The sequence below is a fragment of the Bison bison genome, unplaced genomic scaffold, assembly GCF_000754665.1.
Source record: "Bison bison bison isolate TAMUID 2011002044 unplaced genomic scaffold, Bison_UMD1.0 scf7180017864139, whole genome shotgun sequence".
In the NCBI taxonomy this organism is placed as follows: Eukaryota; Metazoa; Chordata; class Mammalia; order Artiodactyla; family Bovidae; genus Bison; species Bison bison.
In genome coordinates, this window is record NW_011494711.1 from 9,223,273 (window position 1) to 9,242,433 (window position 19,161).

The 19,161-nt window shown below is 34.2% G+C and overlaps 1 protein-coding gene across 1 annotated transcript in view; it reads left to right on the forward strand.

Annotated features, from left to right (window-relative positions):
- GALNT13 (polypeptide N-acetylgalactosaminyltransferase 13) overlaps nt 1-19,161 on the forward strand; it is a 628,841-nt gene that overhangs the window by 423,927 nt on the left and 185,753 nt on the right. The window contains exon 9 of the mRNA XM_010840017.1: nt 4,281-4,461. Within this exon, the coding sequence (XP_010838319.1) occupies nt 4,281-4,461 (181 nt within the window). The remainder of the gene's footprint in view (nt 1-4,280; nt 4,462-19,161) is intronic.

Here is a 19,161-nt window from a genome sequence, read left to right on the forward strand (position 1 = left end):
TCCAGTGAAAGTTAAGTAGTATACAAATGACATTTTATTTCTTTCCATATGAAGTGTCAGGCATAGTGCTTAATAAGCACAATCTCATTGAAGTCTTAGGAAGTAGTTATTATTATCCCTATTTTCTAATGGAAACACTAAAGTCTTGAAGACATAAATAATTTTCAAAAGTGTACTAGATAGTAAGAGAGCTGCTAGAAAATTATTTTTGCTTATTTCTAAGCCCAAGTTCTTAATGACCGTGTCACATTCTTTTTTTATTTTTTCTTCTTTCTTTTCTTTCTTCCATCCTTCCCAAATATTTATTGAAGATGCACTAAGGGAAATTATCATAGTCATTAAGGACTCCACTCAGTTGGAATTTTCTCCATTTTAATATTTAATCATATAGTTTTCTGGAAACTATTTTTTAATCATTTCACATTCCCCAAATGTCTACTAAGTACTTGGTAACTGTCTGGTCAGTTAAATATTTTGTTTTTATGTCAACTAACCGGGGATTATCATGGTCAGATATCAGCTTAACTAATGCATAATATTATGCTTTTCTACCTTGATCTTTTTATTTCCATGCAAGTATGGGGGAGATGCTTTACTTAGGAATTGCAATATTAATATTTATTTATACATTGTTTGAGCACAGATGGCAATGGGAAAAGTATACACTTTATTCCAGGAGTCAGTAGTATATGACCCACAAGCAAAACAGGCCAGTATTCACTGAGTATGGAACAGTTACTTCTACTTCTCTTGTCTCTCTTAAATATACTACAGAAAGCTGTCTCCATCTGTGAGAATCCACATCAGGGACAGGTTTTCCTTCTGTCTTGTAAATCAACAGTCATTACTGCATTTAGTTCAGTTCAGTGGCTCAGTCGTGTCTGACTCTTTGTGACCCCGTGGACTGCAGCGTGCCAGGCCTCCCTCTCCCGGAGTTTATTCAAACTCATGTTACTCAAACCATTGAGTCGATGATGCCATCCAACCATCTCATTCTCTGTCTTCCCCTTTTCCTCCCGCCTTCAACCTTTCCCAGCATCAGGGTCTTTTCCAGTGAGTCAGCTCTTCGCATCAGGTGGCCAAAGGATTGGAGTTTCAGCTTCAGCATTACTGCATTATGCCTATACATGGACACACAAAGTCTTATTGAAAGTTAGAGGACCACCTAAGATCAGCTCTTTCATGTTACGAGTGAGAACACTGGAAATCTACTTTTAAAGGATTTCAGACTGGATATTTTCCCTTTCTGTGTGCATGCTCAGGGCATAGAAACCATAATCCTACAGAACCAGGGTAAGACCAAGAAGTGGCAGAGTAGAAATAAGTGCCCTCACACAACCACAATGCTAATCCAATATTTGCAAAAAGAGAAATTGGGAACCCTGAGGACAGCTGTAAATCACTGGTTTGTTTGCAACAGAGTTTATTGCATAGTCTGAATTTTAGTGAGTATACAAACTTAAAATGTTATTTTTTCTCCAATTATTGTATCATGCTCTGAAGAATATTCCTGTCTAATCTGACATCATTTAGAACAGATTCTATGTATTTCTGGTCTCTTTCAGTTATTAAAAATACTAGTAATGTTCAGCTTAAAGCTTTAATTCACAGTGCAATGAGAAACCATTGAAGGATTAAAGCAGGGGAATAAAATGACAAGATTAAAATTTTTAAAGATCACTGATTTCTCAGCACAAAGCAAATTATGGAACAGCAATAGTGAAAGTGGAAAGACAATAGTCTATTACAGTTGACTGACAAGACTTGTTGATGATTAGGACAAGCATGATGGCAGTAGTGACAGAGATGAATATGTTGAGAATTATTTTATAGATAACACCACCAGGATTTGTTAATGGATGAAACATAAGTGATGAAAGAAAAAAAGAAATCAGTGATGACTTCTAGGGATATTTTGGGGGGTGGGGAGAGAAGAGAAGGGGAGTTATGTTGTCTTTTTTTTTGTTTGTTTTTCAATTGAATACCTGGTGAATAGTGGCTCCATTTATTGATGATTTAAAGAAACAAAAAAACTGAAAGAAAATAAGACCTGGTTGACAAGTGGAGATATATCAACAATTCTACTTCAGATAAATTTAACTGGATGCCTCCGAGTCTTGCAAGAGGAGGTAACAAGTAGATGTTTGGATACACAAGTCTGGATCCCACAAGAGAAGTTTGGGCTGAGATGTTACTGTTCGGGTTTTGAGTATTCAGAACATACATAAAGTAATAACAAGTAAGACCACTGAGATAGCAAGTAAAGAGTAATACCAACATTTAAATAGAAATTCAGAGTGAAAATGTATAAATAGTGACGTAGTAGGATGGAAAGCAAGAGAATCCAAGAAAGGAGTCTGCTAAGTATTCATCAAAGGAAAAAATTGTGATTGTCATTATGGCAATTTTGTGGAACTATAGAGATAAACAGCATTTCACAAATGAGTAGGAAAATGGATGAAAATCGAGGAAAGGATATAATATATATCTATAAAATTTTTATATTAATTACAGTGAAGGGAAACAAAAAATATTGGATGGGAATATAAAGGGGTGGATTTTTGTTGTGTTTTATAATTTTTAGTTTGTTTATCTCTTTTAAATATGCTTGAAAGATAGGTGTTAGAAGATACTACACAAAGATAGGCATAATCTAATAATGAGGAAAGTAATTGATGTTTCAGGAGAAAATCAAAGGGAGGACTAAACCAGTAGTTAAGATAGACTTAAAGGATATGCCCTAGACTGACATACAAGTATTGATTTGTCTTTGATGGGAGAGGAATCAACTTTTTCCATTTTAGTAGAAAGGAAGAATATAAAGAGGTGTGTGTAATTAAAAGAAAGTATATAGACTTTTTGTTAGAAAGATGAGAAGATTTCTGATCAGTTAAGTAATTTGATTATTTAAGAAAGAACTATCCTGTCTTTCTAAGAGAATGGTGAACTCCATTCCTCTTTTTTATTGTCCATCATTTCAGTGTTGGGTTGGAACATATTTTCTATTAGCAAGACATTGCTTAAACAATTAAAAAATGAAAAAGAATAGATTGTGCATGTAATGTGCAACTATTGATGAGTATAATTTAATTATCATATTTTTTCTAGAAAAATTAAATGTCTCCTACTGATACCCAAGACCAATCGCCGCCCTCTTCTAAGATGAATATTACTTGAGAGATCTATAGAAGAAAACTTTTTCTTTCAAAATAAGAATAATATTATTTACAGCATAAAATCAAGTCTTTCCAATTAAAAATAGCAATAATTATGAGTTTTATTTATTGGGATGAATAAATGAGTATATGTGCATATATATCTATATATTTATATGAATATATGTAATGAACACACACTATTGTAACCTATGGCTATATAATTTTGTAGGAATAAATGTTTTTAAATTTTAAATTAAATATGAATTTTTTAATGATAAAAGGTACAATTTACAAAAAAGATAAACATCATAAACCATTAGACACTTTAATAACAAAGAAAGAACGGTTTTATGTATACTTAATACCTAGCCCCAACTGAAGAGTAAATCCAGGATACCAAGAAATATATGGCATATGTCTTTCAAGAGTTTATAGTTTTAATGAAGCAACAGTGAAGTAAACAGTTGTTTAAAATACATTATAATACATTCTTAATACAAGTGTGTTTAAATTACAAAAGTCACATGATACTAAGTATCCCCACAGAGCTTCCTAAAAGAAATGATCTTAGGAGTGGGCTTTAAAGGTTTCATAGATGTTGAACAGATATAAAGGATACTTATCATGTTTTAACAAAAACATAGTCAAAGGCCTAAGATACAGGGGATATGGACAGCTGAAAATAAATAGTTATTTAGAAACCCAGGTGGTTGGGTACAATAAATTGATTTTCTCCAAATCAAATTCAGTTACTGAGCATGGCATTCATCATGTACAAATTCAGTTATTAGAAAATTTTGAGTAACAAATATGTATTAAATAGAAATTAGGTTAACTCTAATACCAAACTAAAACTTTGGTAGTCTAATAAAGGCATGTAAAAATAATTCCATCTTACTTCCCCAATTCCAATACTACAATATTTAAATATATCAAATCTTCCAGATTAGAAGCCTTTGCCAAACCCAAGTGTACTAGTTCTGCATCTTACGTCCATGTGATGTTTGTTTGAACCACATTAGATCTGAAGATTTGGCCTTAACTGAGTTAGTCTCAGTTGCTTCTCAGATGGTATTACTGCATTATCTACAATGATTATTATGCAATTGCTCTCTCTTCTAGATTTGGCAGTGTGGAGGCTCATTGGAGATTGTGACTTGTTCCCATGTTGGTCACGTTTTTCGGAAGGCAACTCCCTACACGTTCCCTGGTGGCACTGGTCATGTCATCAACAAGAACAACAGGAGACTGGCAGAAGTTTGGATGGATGAATTTAAAGATTTCTTCTATATCATATCCCCAGGTAAGCCATTCTGACATCTTTCTTCTTCTGCATGGGAAAACCAAGTTTTAAGAATGCTGATTATATGTCACATTATTGCTGTTATTCCACTCCTTTAAATAAGGTATTGTTTATCACTGTAATATTGTAGGAGATTGTGTTTGAAAAGTTGTCCTCTGAGGTGAATCTTGACCTAAAATGAGAAAGACTATTCTTGTCGCAAATGCCTGAACATTCTTTTCTCATTTGTTTCTTTATGAGTACAAGTATTATGCTAAAAAATAAAAAAATGAAGCAAGCAATATATAGGAGATCCAAATTTAATTAACATGTATCAGTTCAATTTAAGAAAAAAATTTTAAAAGAAGTCTTTATTTCTATGTTTCACACATAATGCTGACTGGGTTGGTAAGAAATGTTTTTAATGTTTTTGTTTGTTTGTTTTTAATGTTGTTACAGAGATTTTTTTCTGCATTATTTTCTTAAATACCTGAGTAGGGAGAGAGTGAGTGATTTCCCACAGGAACAAGATGGAAAATTATGCAGATATAAAAACTACTTTAAATAATATTTAATAACAGTAAATTACTCATCTATATATGTGAAAAAGCAATAATATATGACAATAATATAGCATCCTACTTTAGTTACAGAGTAGGATAGATATGGAAATAGAAGTAAATGTAGGATATCACTGGGTGGTGAGGTTATGAGTAATTTCATTAGTTCTTTTATTATTATTATATTAATTATAACATATTTATCAATTTCTATATATTATAAATTTTCTTTATAATGCATAATATTTATTTTTCAAAATTGAAAACAAATTTTAAAAGAAAACAAATAATTAAAATATTAAGAGAGAAAAATTTTAAACCTGTTAAAAGAGAAAAAAATAAATCATTGTGAGAAAATTCCATTACTGGATGATGTTATTATGAGTGATTTCATTCTTTAAAATTTTCTAGAATATCTCCAACAGCCATATTTCATAAAAAAAAAACTCTGAGATATCACATTGTTTTTAAGTAAAAAAATGAAACATTATGAGAAGATACAAATAAGAGGAAGACAGGGTCGCCTTTAAGATCTCCAATCTAGACAAAGAAAGCAAATCATAAATTATATAATAGGAATTCAGCTGTATTGGTAAAATAATTTGTTGTGTTCTATTTTTGATAGTTTATGATAGGACTTATGTCATCAATGCCATTATTATGTAGCCTGCAAGAACAGCAACAAAAACCCATGCCCACAACCTCTTTTCTACATTATCATCCATCACAAGTTCAGAAAAGTCAGTGTGGGTTCTAAATGACATGCTCAGGTTCTGAAAGTAGATATGAAACTGTGAAAATCCTTCTTTTATAGATGAAGAAGAGAATGAGCAGTATGAGCTTTCTTGTTAAGATCCAGTATTACTCTGTAGAAAAGAAAAATTGGTGCAGTGCATGTGTAAATGTGTGATTAGGAGAAGGACTTTCTTCACACGTTTTTAATCCTCCCCTGTGTCAAGAAGCTATTGCCAGGAACACTGTTTCTCATATAGATGTATGTCTTGTTAATAATAGAAACCCAGTCCAGATGTTCACAAAGTTGAGCTCTCTCACAAAGAGAGAGCATGCAAATTTGCAGCAAAGCAGTGACATTTATATAACCTTTCATTTTCTTTTGATGATACTTTTTGAATTCAAATCATTACTTGAGAGATACATAAGCTCAAACATGAAAAAAGAAGTAATGGAAGAAAGAAATGTGTTATGTGTGATTATATACAGTATACATTCAGGAATATAAGTAATTGCGAATAATTATAACTATGTGTATTATATTTACTCATGAATATTATTTGTGAAGCCAGGTGTTAGTCTTTTGTATAATTTCACATTGAATGAAAAAGGCAGATAAATGGTAGAACCATTTCTCATAATGTAGTGAAATGACAAGCTTCAGAGTTTAAAGGTGAAAAAGAATGCCTGCTATCTGGAACTAATGACTTGCTGCTCAACAGGGACTGTTTGTATATTCTGGAAAATGTAGTTTTTTCATTACAATAAATATAATTTGGAAGGTTTATTCTTATAAAATTGGGTCATTTAAGCCCAGAAAGGTACTTTGGAAAGCAATAAAAGGACTTCTGAGTTATATGCTGAAAAATATCTGGGAATTTCCTTAGGGGCATTTATGATTTTGTATGTCTCAGAGACAGCATTGCTGAGTGTGGAACCTGCCTGCTTTATATGGGCAAAGAGAGAAAATCACAAATCTGAAACAATAAATTGCTTCTCAGTGGAAAAGGAAGATGGGAAGTAAGCTGGAAACTAGAGTTGGATGCCTATAAACAATTCTAGCTCTAGGCAGGTTTCAGATCATGCAAAAACAGATAAAATAGGTTGTATTGAGGAAGTCAGGAATCTGTCATTTGTATGATGGAAAGCCTTCTTTGAGTTGGTAACTATTTTTGTCATTATTGACAGTTTCTGTGACTCTTCAAATCATAAATTTCTTTGCTATCATCTAAAATCATGGGGTTTCTCTTTTTCACTTAAGTTTGTATGAAGAGAAGTTGGTGTGGGGGTAGATCGGAGGAATACATGCATGTGCATTTACACTTAGAATTACATCCTTTTCTATAGTGTACATAAACACACACACACACAAATACAGGTTTATGAAAAATCTAAAAAGTTTATAGTAAATTTTAAGTCTCCAGAAACTCCATAAAAATCTGGTTAAGGAAAATGTTACAGTTCTTTCTAGAATTACCTCTATCTGTTCATTTTTCCAAAATATTTTATAAGGAGACTCCCATTTTTTATACCAGGGCTTCTAGTATAAAATCTTATTCTCCACTTATGTAGTTGTTCAAATGTGATCTTTAAGTACTGAGTCTTTGTGATTGAATGTTGACAATTTTGCTTCCTTCCAATATGCTCTATAAAATACTACCTTTCTACTTTATTGATTGGTTTAAGGATGCTTCAGTTCTGTCTTGAACTAAATGGGTACTCTTTCTCTCCCAAAAGTGTATTTCTTGCAGTTTTGATACAATGGCCAATCAATTCTTACTGTGTGCTATATTGTTTTATTTTTATTACCTATCTCTATAGCCAAAGTAGTTCAGAGACCAGTGTTACAGTGCTTAGAAACCTTCCTGTCACTTTACAGTCCTTGAAAAATATATGTGTTGAATAATTAGAACAATAAGTTCTGAATGAATGACTGAATTTTTAAAGGGGGGTCCGTTTTGTTTCTTCTTTTCTATGGAATTCTCTATGGATGTCTGCTCTGTATCAAGGACTCCCTTCATAATAATCGCAGCAAATCAGAACACTTTGTCCCAGCTCTCTATTCCAACCCTTGATAGCAGATCCACTGATAAAAAAGTGGTGAAACATACTTTTCATATACCTGCATTCTCATTCCTCTGACTCTGCCACCAGAAAAGAAGGTTCCATCGGCTTACCTGTGTGCTTTATGTTATATGATTCTACCATAATTATTGGCACATACAGTCATATGTTTGTATCTTCCAGGACTAATATAAACATCTAATAGGCACAATTTAGGAGGACAATAACATTTTCTAATAAAGCAGCTTAAGAGCTCATAAACTTAAAATGATTACTTTTACACATGTCGATTTATGTTTTCTCATGACCCCCAATAATTTAACGTTAAAAGGAGACATATAAATAGATACATGTGTGAATTACTTTTACTTGCTTTTTTCAAAATATTTACTATATGTCCTGTCTTCCGTATGCCCATTACCCTTTGGCAATACTGATAGAGTTGCAATGTCTAATTATGTCCCCTAAATGGATATATGAATGAAGAGAAGCAATACTTTGAAATAGTGTTGAGGCATGCATTTTCAGCATTTGTTTAGTTTGCTTTTCGGCTGTCTTTTTAAGGATGCAAATACTATAGCATCATCGATTTTTAAAGCCCTGTAGGCTTTTAAAGCCTGAGGCGGTTCTTACTAGTAATTGGGCTGTTTCAGCTTGAGCCAATCTGATTGTCCTAGCAAATCCTTTGAAGTGATGTGATGTAAGCAGAAACCACTCTACACAGAACATCCCATTATAAATGGCAACATTTTTTTTTTTTTTTTCCTATTGGTCACAGGTAAAAAGCTTAAGAACTTTAATAGAGTGGAGTCACAGCACTGACTGTATATTTGACATGCTGGCTGTTCTATAAATATTGATTTTCTTTCTTTGGAGAGGTAGATTTCTAACTGTGTATCAGTTGACATGATGATTAGAAGCAGCTGTCCTTATATAACCTCCAGTTGTTCTTCTTCCTTTTCTTAATAGGCTGCTGTGCTCTTGTTTTGAGCACAAATTGAAAATAAAATGGTAAAGACTCCCAAACAAAGGTATTTATATGTAACTGGGAAAACAACTTATTTTCCTTGATGTTATTATCATATTTTCATCTGTATCTCATGTAAACAGAAACCACATATTTAAAGAAGGTTTGTTGAACTTATTTTGAAAGTTAACTCTCTAGTGCTAACCTTTTAAAAATACTTTAGGAAAATTAGCTCAGCAAAGGTAATCTTTATTAATAGCATTTTTGGATCTTTTATTAATGTTTAAGGTCCACGTTAATTTCTATTGAAATTTGTATCTGAAAATACAAATGTTTTCAGCATGCTGATTTGTTTAAAAGATAACAATATTTAATAACCAGCCCTTTGAGTGTAGGGCCTAATTTCTTTCATAAGTCATAAAAATGTAGTTTCTGGCTGATATCATAAGCACAGGTTTTGATGTTTCCAGCAAAATGTGCAGCATGCAGGTTTTTTTTTAAATAATCCGTGTCTATCAGTTTTGGGTTGAGTTAACACGAATACATCTGAAAAGAGTATGGCACGTCTGAAAACACATATGTACCTATGAATTTTGAATTTTTGTTACTTAATAAGTGTTTTTTCATCAGTATCAACCATGATATCACTGAGTGAATATGATATTATGAGGAGGAAATTCTCAATCATTTTGACATGCTTTATTGTAACAACACATAATTTATATGCCTCTGTGATCCCTTGAAATGCTAAATGTTGAAGTAAATGATGACACTTGTATTCAATATTGTTGGTGTAGTGGACAGACAACTGCTTTTCCTCACTGTAGCCAGTCACTGGTCAGTTTTTATTGTTGGTTTTGTTACTAGTATTTCATGTGTATTTATTTGTATTTTTATAATAATGAACCTGCTTTGCTTCTGTCTTCATCTGATAAGAATTATTAAGTTCTTGATTTGCACTGTGCCAGGAAAAGGGACACAGCATGAAAAAAATATTGCCTTTGCCTTTAAACAGTGAACTGCCTAGATCATCACAGTTAATTAGTTTAAATGGAAAATATTATTAAGTACTTAGTGCGTGAGGAACATACAGATGAGAATTGAAGGGGATACTTATAAAAACTGTTTACATTTTCCTAGTTTCCTACTCCTCACTCAGAAACTTCAAAGTCAAATGAATCTTCAAGTTCTTTCTATTCTACTTACTGAGTTCTCTCTGCTGCTAAGCTGCTAAGTCACTTCAGTCATGTCCGACTCTGTGCAACCCCACAAATGGCAGCCCACCAGGCTCCCCCGTCCCTGGGATTCTCCAGGCAAGAACACTGGAGTGGGTTGCCATTTCCTTCTCCAATGCATGGAAGTGAAAAGTGAAAGTGAAATCGCTCAGTTGTGTCCGACTCTTAGCGACCCCATGGACTGCAGCCCACCAGGCTCCTCTGTTCATGGGATTTTCCAGGCAAGAGTACTGGAGTGGGGTGCCATTGCCTTCTCTAGTTCATCAGTTATCTTCATTTTCACACGCATCCTGCATCCTGATAACTTCTTGATTGTCCTGATGGTTCTCCCTGCCTCAAAGCTTGTCCACATTACACTCACTCTTACAGTGCTACTAGAGAACCTTCATAAACTTTGATCTCTCACTCACCTTAACGCAAAGTCAAAAGTTTAGAACATGGCCAACAAGGCCCTATGTGATTTAGTTAACTTTTCACCCTATACTTTCAACCCTAGCAGTCCACATACCAACCATGTAGAACCATATTCAGACCCAAAGCTCAACACGCTTCCTGACACTTTTAGGTTTTTGCATATGTCTAAAACAGTATTTAATGAATGAGTGAATGCTGCCACCTCCTCCTAAAATACCATCATCATCCATGAATCAAGTTTGATATGATTTCTCCCCAGGAGCTCCAATGGTTCCATGTACTTCCCCAGTTGTAGCATTTACCTATTTTTAAAGTACTTTTTTCCCCCTCCACTAAGCTATAAAGGAACTGTATCTGTTATTTTTTTAATGTGTTTGTTTGGTTCCATTTTTATGTAGCGCTCATTGAGCTCATATTTTTAAAAATTGTAGTATATATATCAGATGCAAATAAAATGCTTTCATCACCACCCCTGTCAGCCTTCCTTCAAATCCTCTTCCTATGCATTTGCATGAATATACATACATATACACACATATAGAAGTAAATAAGATCATATAATGAGTACTATTTTCATTTTTTTTAACTGAATATGTTCTTCAGTATTTTATGTTTAATTCACAAAAGGTTGTATCATTTGACTCTGTAGCTAAATTGTATTATAATATATAGATGTATCAAAGCTTATCTAATCATAGCAATATACAGCATTACCAGTTGTTTGCTATTATAAAAAATTCCAAAAACATTATTGAAATAACATTTTGATGAACTTGGGAGGTTAATTCTGAAAAATGTAGCAGCATTAAGAAAGAGAATCCTGGAAGCAGACTGCTTGGGTTAGTTCAAATCTTGGTTCCATGTAACCCCACTGTATTTACTTAAGCTCTTTGTACTTACTTTCCTAACTGTCAAATGGGATTTATAATAATATGGCCATCCTCAGAGATTTTTGAAACTAAATGAAAAAAGATATATAAATCACTTAGAACAGTGGCTGGCAACTAGTGTTAGATATCATTTAGTGTTAGATATTTCTGTTATTATTGACTAGATATATTCATAGAAGTAGATTTATTGGGTCAATGGATTTGACCCAAATCATATTTTGGTAGATATTTTCAAAAACTTCCATCCAAAAAGACTGAAGCCATTATCGATTTCACCAGCAGTGCTTGAGCACTTAGACTATACTATCAACATTCCAGATCCTCAGTCCTTCTTTTTTTCATGTATATTTATCTGTGTCTACATATATACCTACATTTATTTACATTTGGATATATATTTTCATGTGTATGCAATTTCTCTTCCCACACTTTTACAAGGAATGAAAGTCTATTGCCATTTTTTGTTATTTGGATTTCATACCTCTTGTTCATTTGACTTTTGGGGATATCTATGGTTCTTTTTATATGTATTCTGGTAATTAATCTTCTGTCTGTTGTATACATAGCAAGGGTTTTCTCCCAAACTACTACATATGCGATAATTCAATTGATATACAAAAAGATATTAAGCAAATTTTTTTTAAGAATTTGTTTATGTAAATTCTGTTTATCTTAGTCTTTATGGCATTTATGGTTTTGTGTGTGTGTGTGTGTGTGTGTGTGTGTGTGTGTGTAAAAACAGTCTCTCCCAAGCCTAATACATTTTAGGTGCCCCATTAATATTTGTTGAATGATTTAGGTTTGAGTTGAGTAAAATGCATGGTTTTTCTTAAGTGGTCAGTGATCTCTCTGGGCAATAAACATGAGCAGAAATGCCAGATGAGATAACTCTCATTATGTAAAATATTATCATCTTTATCCATGGGGTATAAATAAAAGCATCAACCATAAAATTTCTGATTTTAAAGCTATTAATATGATTATATCAGTTCCCAATATAGTAATTCTCGCCAAGTGTCTTGAATTGTATTCATGGTTCATAAAATTAATAAACAGGTGATATAAATAATGTTTATTGAATCTTTCCAAAATATTGAATTTGAACAGTAAGGGTGGATCACTGTATTTCAGAATCTTTGATTAGCAATTCACAACTATTTCAGATAACTAACCCCTTAAATAATTTTATTATTATCAAATCTGGGCAAGTTCAAAGTATTTCTAGAGTGAATAAATGTAGCAAGTTCTAGTGAAGATCTGTTCGCAGAATAATCACTACCTTCTAGGGTTTAGATACCAAAATTATTCAGGCATTAGTTTTTGCTCCCTGCTCCAACTAAGTGTCATATAGCCTTTGTCTAATGGGTGTGTGTTTGTATGCAACCCATTCATTATTCTGAAGTTTCCAATTAGAAAATTCAACCCCAGCTGGATTGGATGGATCATGATTAATATTTATATCCTTATGACTTGTTCCAACAGTCAAAGTAAAAAAATTCAGTGTTTTTAAATTGGTACAAATGGTCAAGAACCCTTGTGTAAGATGTGTGTGTGTTTACTGTTAGGAGTTGGCTAAGAGTTTTTGTTTGATGTAAAAACATTAAATATGAATCAAACATGATTCAGGTGCATACAGGGGTTTTATCATAGCTACTTTCATCTTGTCATCTTCAGAGTTCCCTAACTTCATTATTTAACTTTAAAGTACTTAAAACTGAACACCTTAAAATTTTTATAGTCATTTATCAATTCCAATTCTTAATTGAATTGAGGGAATCACTCTGACAGTCAGCAATAGTCATGTCATAAACAGATTGTCCCGTGGTTGCATATTGCAGATTTCTTATTTCTAATACTCTCAGGCTAAGGCCCCTGGATTAAGTGTTCTGTAGGGTCATCTTTGCCTAATTCCTATGTTATCATCATCTTTTGCTATTTTACATAAAATATGAGTTTAATTCTGGAGTTGCCTAGTTAAATATAATCTTTTTTTTTCTTTTTTTATTATTTTATTTTATTTTTTAACTTTACAATATTGTATTGGTTTTGCCATATATCAAAATGAATCCACCACAGGTCTACACATGTTGAAAGTAAGAAGTCAAGGATAATTTTTAGAGAATTAGAAAGGAAACACAGTCTTTCCTAGATCCAGTAATGATCTATCATGTAGTTTAAACTTTCCAGATGTGCTCAATTGGGGGTCTTTGAATAGTTCCTTGCAAAAATAAAACCAAAAGCAACAAAGTAAAATCATAGCCACATACTTGCCTATCAAATATTCAACTCTAATGTCAGATTACCTTAGCATCCTAATAATTTACAATCCAATACCCTTGAAAGTAGATCTTCTTTACCATAGCAACACAAATTCTCTAGAAAATTAGAGTATTACTTTTAGCAATTGTTTTTATCCAGTGTGCTTCATTTTCAAGGCAAACCATTCAATATCACAGTATCCAAGAATATGCTCCTACCAGCAATGCTGAAGAAGCTTGTTGAACAGTTCTATGAAGACCTACAAAACCTTCTAGAACTAACACTCCAAAAAAAAATGTCCTTTTCATTATAGGGGAGTGAAATGTAAAAGTAGAAAGTCAAGAAATACCTGGAGCAACAGGCAAATTTGGCCTGGGAGTACAGAATTAAGCAGGACAAAGGCTGGTAGAGTTTTGTCAAGAGAACATACTGGTCATAGCAAACACTCTCTTCCAACAACACAAGAAAAGACTCTACACATGGACATCACCAGATGGTCGATACTGAAGTCAGACTGATTATATTCTTTGCAGCCAAAGATAGAGACACTCTATACAGTCAGCAGAAACAAGACTGGGAGCTGACTGTGGCTCAGATCATTATTATTATTGCCAATTCATTATTATTACTGACAATTATTATTGCCAATTATTGCCAAATTCAGACGTAAATTAAGAAAGAGGAAGCCACTAGACTTTTCAGGTATGACCTAAAGCAAATCCCTCATGATTATACAGTGGAAGTCACAAATAGATTCAAGGGATTAGATCTGATAGAGTTCCTGAAGAATGAAGAACTATGGACAGAGGTTCTTGACATTGTACAGGAGGCGGTATCAAGACCATCCCCAAGTAAAGGAAATGCAAAAAGGCAAAATGGTTGTCTGAGGAGGCCTTACAAATAGCTGTGAAAAGAAGAGAAGCGAAAGGCAAAGGAGAAAAGAAAAGATATACCCATTTGAATGCAGAGTTCTAAAGAATAGCAAGGAGAGATAAGAAAGGCTTCCTCAGTGATCAATGCAAAGAAATAGAGGAAAACAACAGAATGGGAAAGACTAGAGATCTCTTCAAGAAAATGAGAGATACCAAGGGAACATTTCATGCAAAGATGGACTCATTAAAGGACAGAAATGGAATGGACCTAACAGAAGCAGAAGATACTAAGAATAAGTGGCAAGAATACACAGAAGAACTGTACAAAGAAGATTTTCATGACCCTAATAACCACAATGGTGTGGTCACTCACCTAGAGCCAGACATCCTGGAATGTGAAGTCAAGTGGGTCTTAGTGAGCATCACTATGAACAAAGCTAGTGGTGCTGATGGAATTCCAGTTGAGCTATTTCAAATCCTTAAAGATGATGCTATGAAAGTGCTGCACTCAATATGCCAGCAAATTCAGAAAACTCAGCAGTGGCCACAGGACTGGAAAAAGTCAGTTTTCATTCAAATTCCAAAGAAAGGCAATGCCAAAAAATGCTCAAACTACCACACAATTGCTCTTATCTCACACACTAGTAAAGTAATGCTCAAAATTCTCTAAGCCAGGCTTCAACAGTATGTGAACTGTGAACTTCCAGATGTTCAAGCTTGTTTTAGAAAAGGCAGAGGAACCAGAGACCAAATTTGCCAACAACTGTTGGATCATCAAAAAAGCACGAGAGTCCCACAAAAACATTTACTTCTGCTTTATTGACTATGCCAAAGCCTTTGACTGCGTGGATCACAAAAAATTGTGGAAAATTCTTAAAGAGATGGGAATACCAGACCACCTGATCTGCCTCCTGAGAAATCTGAGAAATGCAGGTCAAAAAGCAACAGTTAGAACTGGACATGGAACAACAGACTGGTTCCAAATAGGAAAAGGAGTACGTCAAGGCTGTGTATTGTCACCCTGTTTATTTAACTTACATGCAGAATTCATCATGTGAAATGCCAGGCTGGATGAAGCACAAGCTGGAATCAAGATTGCTGGGAGGAATATCAATAACCTCAGATAGGCAGATGACACCATATTTATGGCAGAAAGTGAGGAAAACTAAAACGCCTCTTGATGAAGGTGAAAAAGGAAAGTGAAAAAGTTGTCTTAAAATTCAACTATCAGAAAATTAATATCATGGCATCTGTTCCCATCACTTCATGGCAAATAGATGGGGAAACAGTGGAAATAGTGACAGACTGTTTTTTTGGGCTCTAGAATCACTGGGTATGGTGGCTGCTGCCATGAAATTTAAAGATATTTGCTCCTTGGAAGGAAAGCTATGACCAACTAGATAGCATATTAAAAAGTAGAGACATTACGTTGCCAAGAAAGGTCTGTCTAGTCAAAGCTATGGTTTTTCCAGTGGTCATGCATGGATGTGAGAGTTGGACTATAAAGAAAGCTGAGTGCCAAAGAATTGGTGCTTTTTTTTTTTTCTTTTTTTTTTAAATTTTATTTTATTTTTTAACTTTACAATATTGTATTGGTTTTGCCATTTATCAAAATGAATCCACCACAGGTATACATGTGTTCCCCATCCTGAACCCTCCTCCCTCCTCCCTCCCCATACCATCCCTCTGGGTCATCCCAGTGCACCAGCCCCAAGCATCCAGTATCGTGCATTGAACCTGGACTGGCGACTCCTTTCATATATGATATTATACATGTTTCAATGCCATTCTCCCAAATCATCCCACCCTCTCCCTCTCCCACAGAGTCCAAAAGACTGTTCTATACATCAGTGTCTCTTTTGCTGTCTTGTATACAGGGTTATTGTTACCATCTTTCTAAATTCCATATATATGCGTTAGTATACTGTATTGGTGTTTTTCTTTCTGGCTTACTTCACTCTGTATAATAGGCTCCAGTTTCATCCACCTCATTAGAACTGATTCAAATGTATTCTTTTTAATGGCTGAGTAATACTCCATTGTGTATATGCACCACAGCTTTCTTATCCATTCATCTGCTGATGGACATCTAGGTTGCTTCCATGTCCTGGCTATTATAAACAGTGCTGCGATGAACATTGGGGTACACGTGTCTCTTTCCCTTCTGGTTTCCTCAGTGTGTATGCCCAGCAGTGGGATTGCTGGATCATAAGGCAGTTCTATTTCCAGTTTTTTAAGGAATCTCCACACTGTTCTGCATAGTGGCTGTACTAATTTGCATTCCCACCAACAGTGTAAGAGGGTTCCCTTTTCTCCACACCCTCTCCAGCATTTATTGCTTGTAGACTTTTGGATCACAGCCATTCAGACTGGCGTGAAATGATACCTCATAGTAGCTTTGATTTGCATTTCTCTGATAATGAGTGATGTTGAGCATCTTTTCATGTGTTTGTTAGCCATCTGTATGTCTTCTTTGGAGAAATGTCTATTTAGTTTTTTGGCCCATTTTTTGATTGGGTCATTTATTTTTCTGGAATTGAGCTGTAGGAGTTGCTTGTATATTTTTGAGGTCAGTTGTTTGTCAGTTGCTTCATTTGCTATTATTTTCTCCCATTCTGAAGGCTGTCTTTTCACCTTGCTTATTGTTTCCTTTGTTGTGCAGAAGCTTTTAAGTTTAATTAGGTCCCATTTGTTTATTTTTGCTTTTATTTCCAGTATTCTGGAAGGTGGGTTATAGAGGATCCTGCTGTGATGTATGTCAGAGAGTGGTTTGCCTATGTTCTCCTCTAGGAATTTTAGTTTCTAGTCTTACATTTAGAACTTTAATCCATTTTGAGTTTATTTTTGTGTATGGTGTTAGAAAGTGTTCTAATTTCATTCTTTTACAAGTGGTTGACCAGTTTTCCCAGCACCACTTGTTAAAGAGATTGTCTTTAATCCATTGTATATTCTTGCCTCCTTTGTCAAAGATAAGGTGTCCATATGTGTGTGGATTTATCTCTGGGCTTTCTATTTTGTTCCACTGATCTATATTTCTGTCTTTGTGCCAGTTCCATACTGTCTTGATGACTGTGGCTTTGTAGTAGAGCCTGAAGTCAGGCAGGTTGATTCCTCCAGTTCCATTCTTCTTTCTCAAGATTGCTTTGGCTATTCGAGGTTTTTTGTATTTCCATACAAATTGTGAAATTATTTGTTCTAGCTCTGTGAAGAATACCGTTGGTAGCTTGATAGGGATTGCATTGAATCTATAAATTGCTTTGGGTAGTATACTCATTTTCACTATATTGATTCTTCCAATCCATGAACATGGTATATTTCTCCATCTATTAGTGTCCTCTTTGATTTCTTTCACCAGTGTTTTATAGTTTTCTATATATAGGTCTTTAGTTTCTTTAGGTAGATATATTCCTAAGTATTTTATTCTTTTCGTTGCAATGGTGAATGGAATTGTTTCCTTAATTTCTCTTTCTATTTTCTCATTATTAGTGTATAGGAATGCAAGGGACTTCTGTGTGTTGGTTTTATATCCTGCAACTTTACTATAGTCATTGATTAGTTCTAGTAATTTTCTGGTGGAATCTTTAGGGTTTTCTATGTAGAGGATCATGTCATCTGCAAACTGTGAGAGTTTTACTTCTTCTTTTCCAATTTGGATTCATTTTATTTCTTTTTCTGCTCTGACTGCTGTGGCCAAAACTTCCAAAACTATGTTGAATAGTAATTGTGAAAGTGGGCACCCTTGTCTTGTTCCTGACTTTAGAGGAAATGCTTTCAATTTTTCACCATTGAGGATAATGTTTGCTGTGGGTTTGTCATATATAGCTTTTATTATGTTGAGGTATGTTCCTTCTATTCCTGCTTTCTGAAGGAAAGAAATGGACAAATTCTTAGAAAAGTACAACTTTCCAAAACTGGACAAGGAAGAAATAAAAAATCTTAACAGACCCATCACAAGCACGGAAATTGAAATTGTAATCAGAAATCTTCCAGCAAACAAAAGCCCAGGTCCAGACGGCTTCACAGCTGAATTCTACCAAAAATTTAGAGAAGAGCTAACACCTATCCTACTCAAACTCTTCCAGAAAATTGCAGAGGAAGGTAAACTTCCAAATGCTAACAAGTATGAACGGAGAAATTAACAATAACACAATAATAGTGGGAGACTTTAATACCCCACTCACACCTATGGATAGATCAACTAAACAGAAAATTAACAAGGAAACACAAACTTTAAATGATACAATAGACCAGTTAGACCTAATTGATATCTATAGGACATTTCATCCCAAAACAATGAATTTCACCTTTTTCTCAAGCGCACACGGAACCTTCTCCAGGATAGATCACATCCTGGGCCATAAATCTAGCCTTGGTAAATTCAAAAAAATTGAAATCATTCCAAGCATCTTTTCTGACCACAATGCAGTAGATTAGATCTCAATTACAGGAGAAAAACTATTAAAAATTCCAATATATGGAGGCTGAACAACACGCTGCTGAATAACCAACAAATCACAGAAGAAATCAAAAAAGAAATCAAAATTTGCATAGAAATGAATGAAAATGAAAACACAACAACCCCAAACCTGTGGGACACAGTAAAAGCAGTGCTAAGGGGAAAGTTCATAGCAATACAGGCATACCTCAAGAAACAAGAAAAAAGTCAAATAAATAACCTAACTCTACACCCAAAGCAACTAGAAAAGGAAGAAATGAAGAACCCCAGGG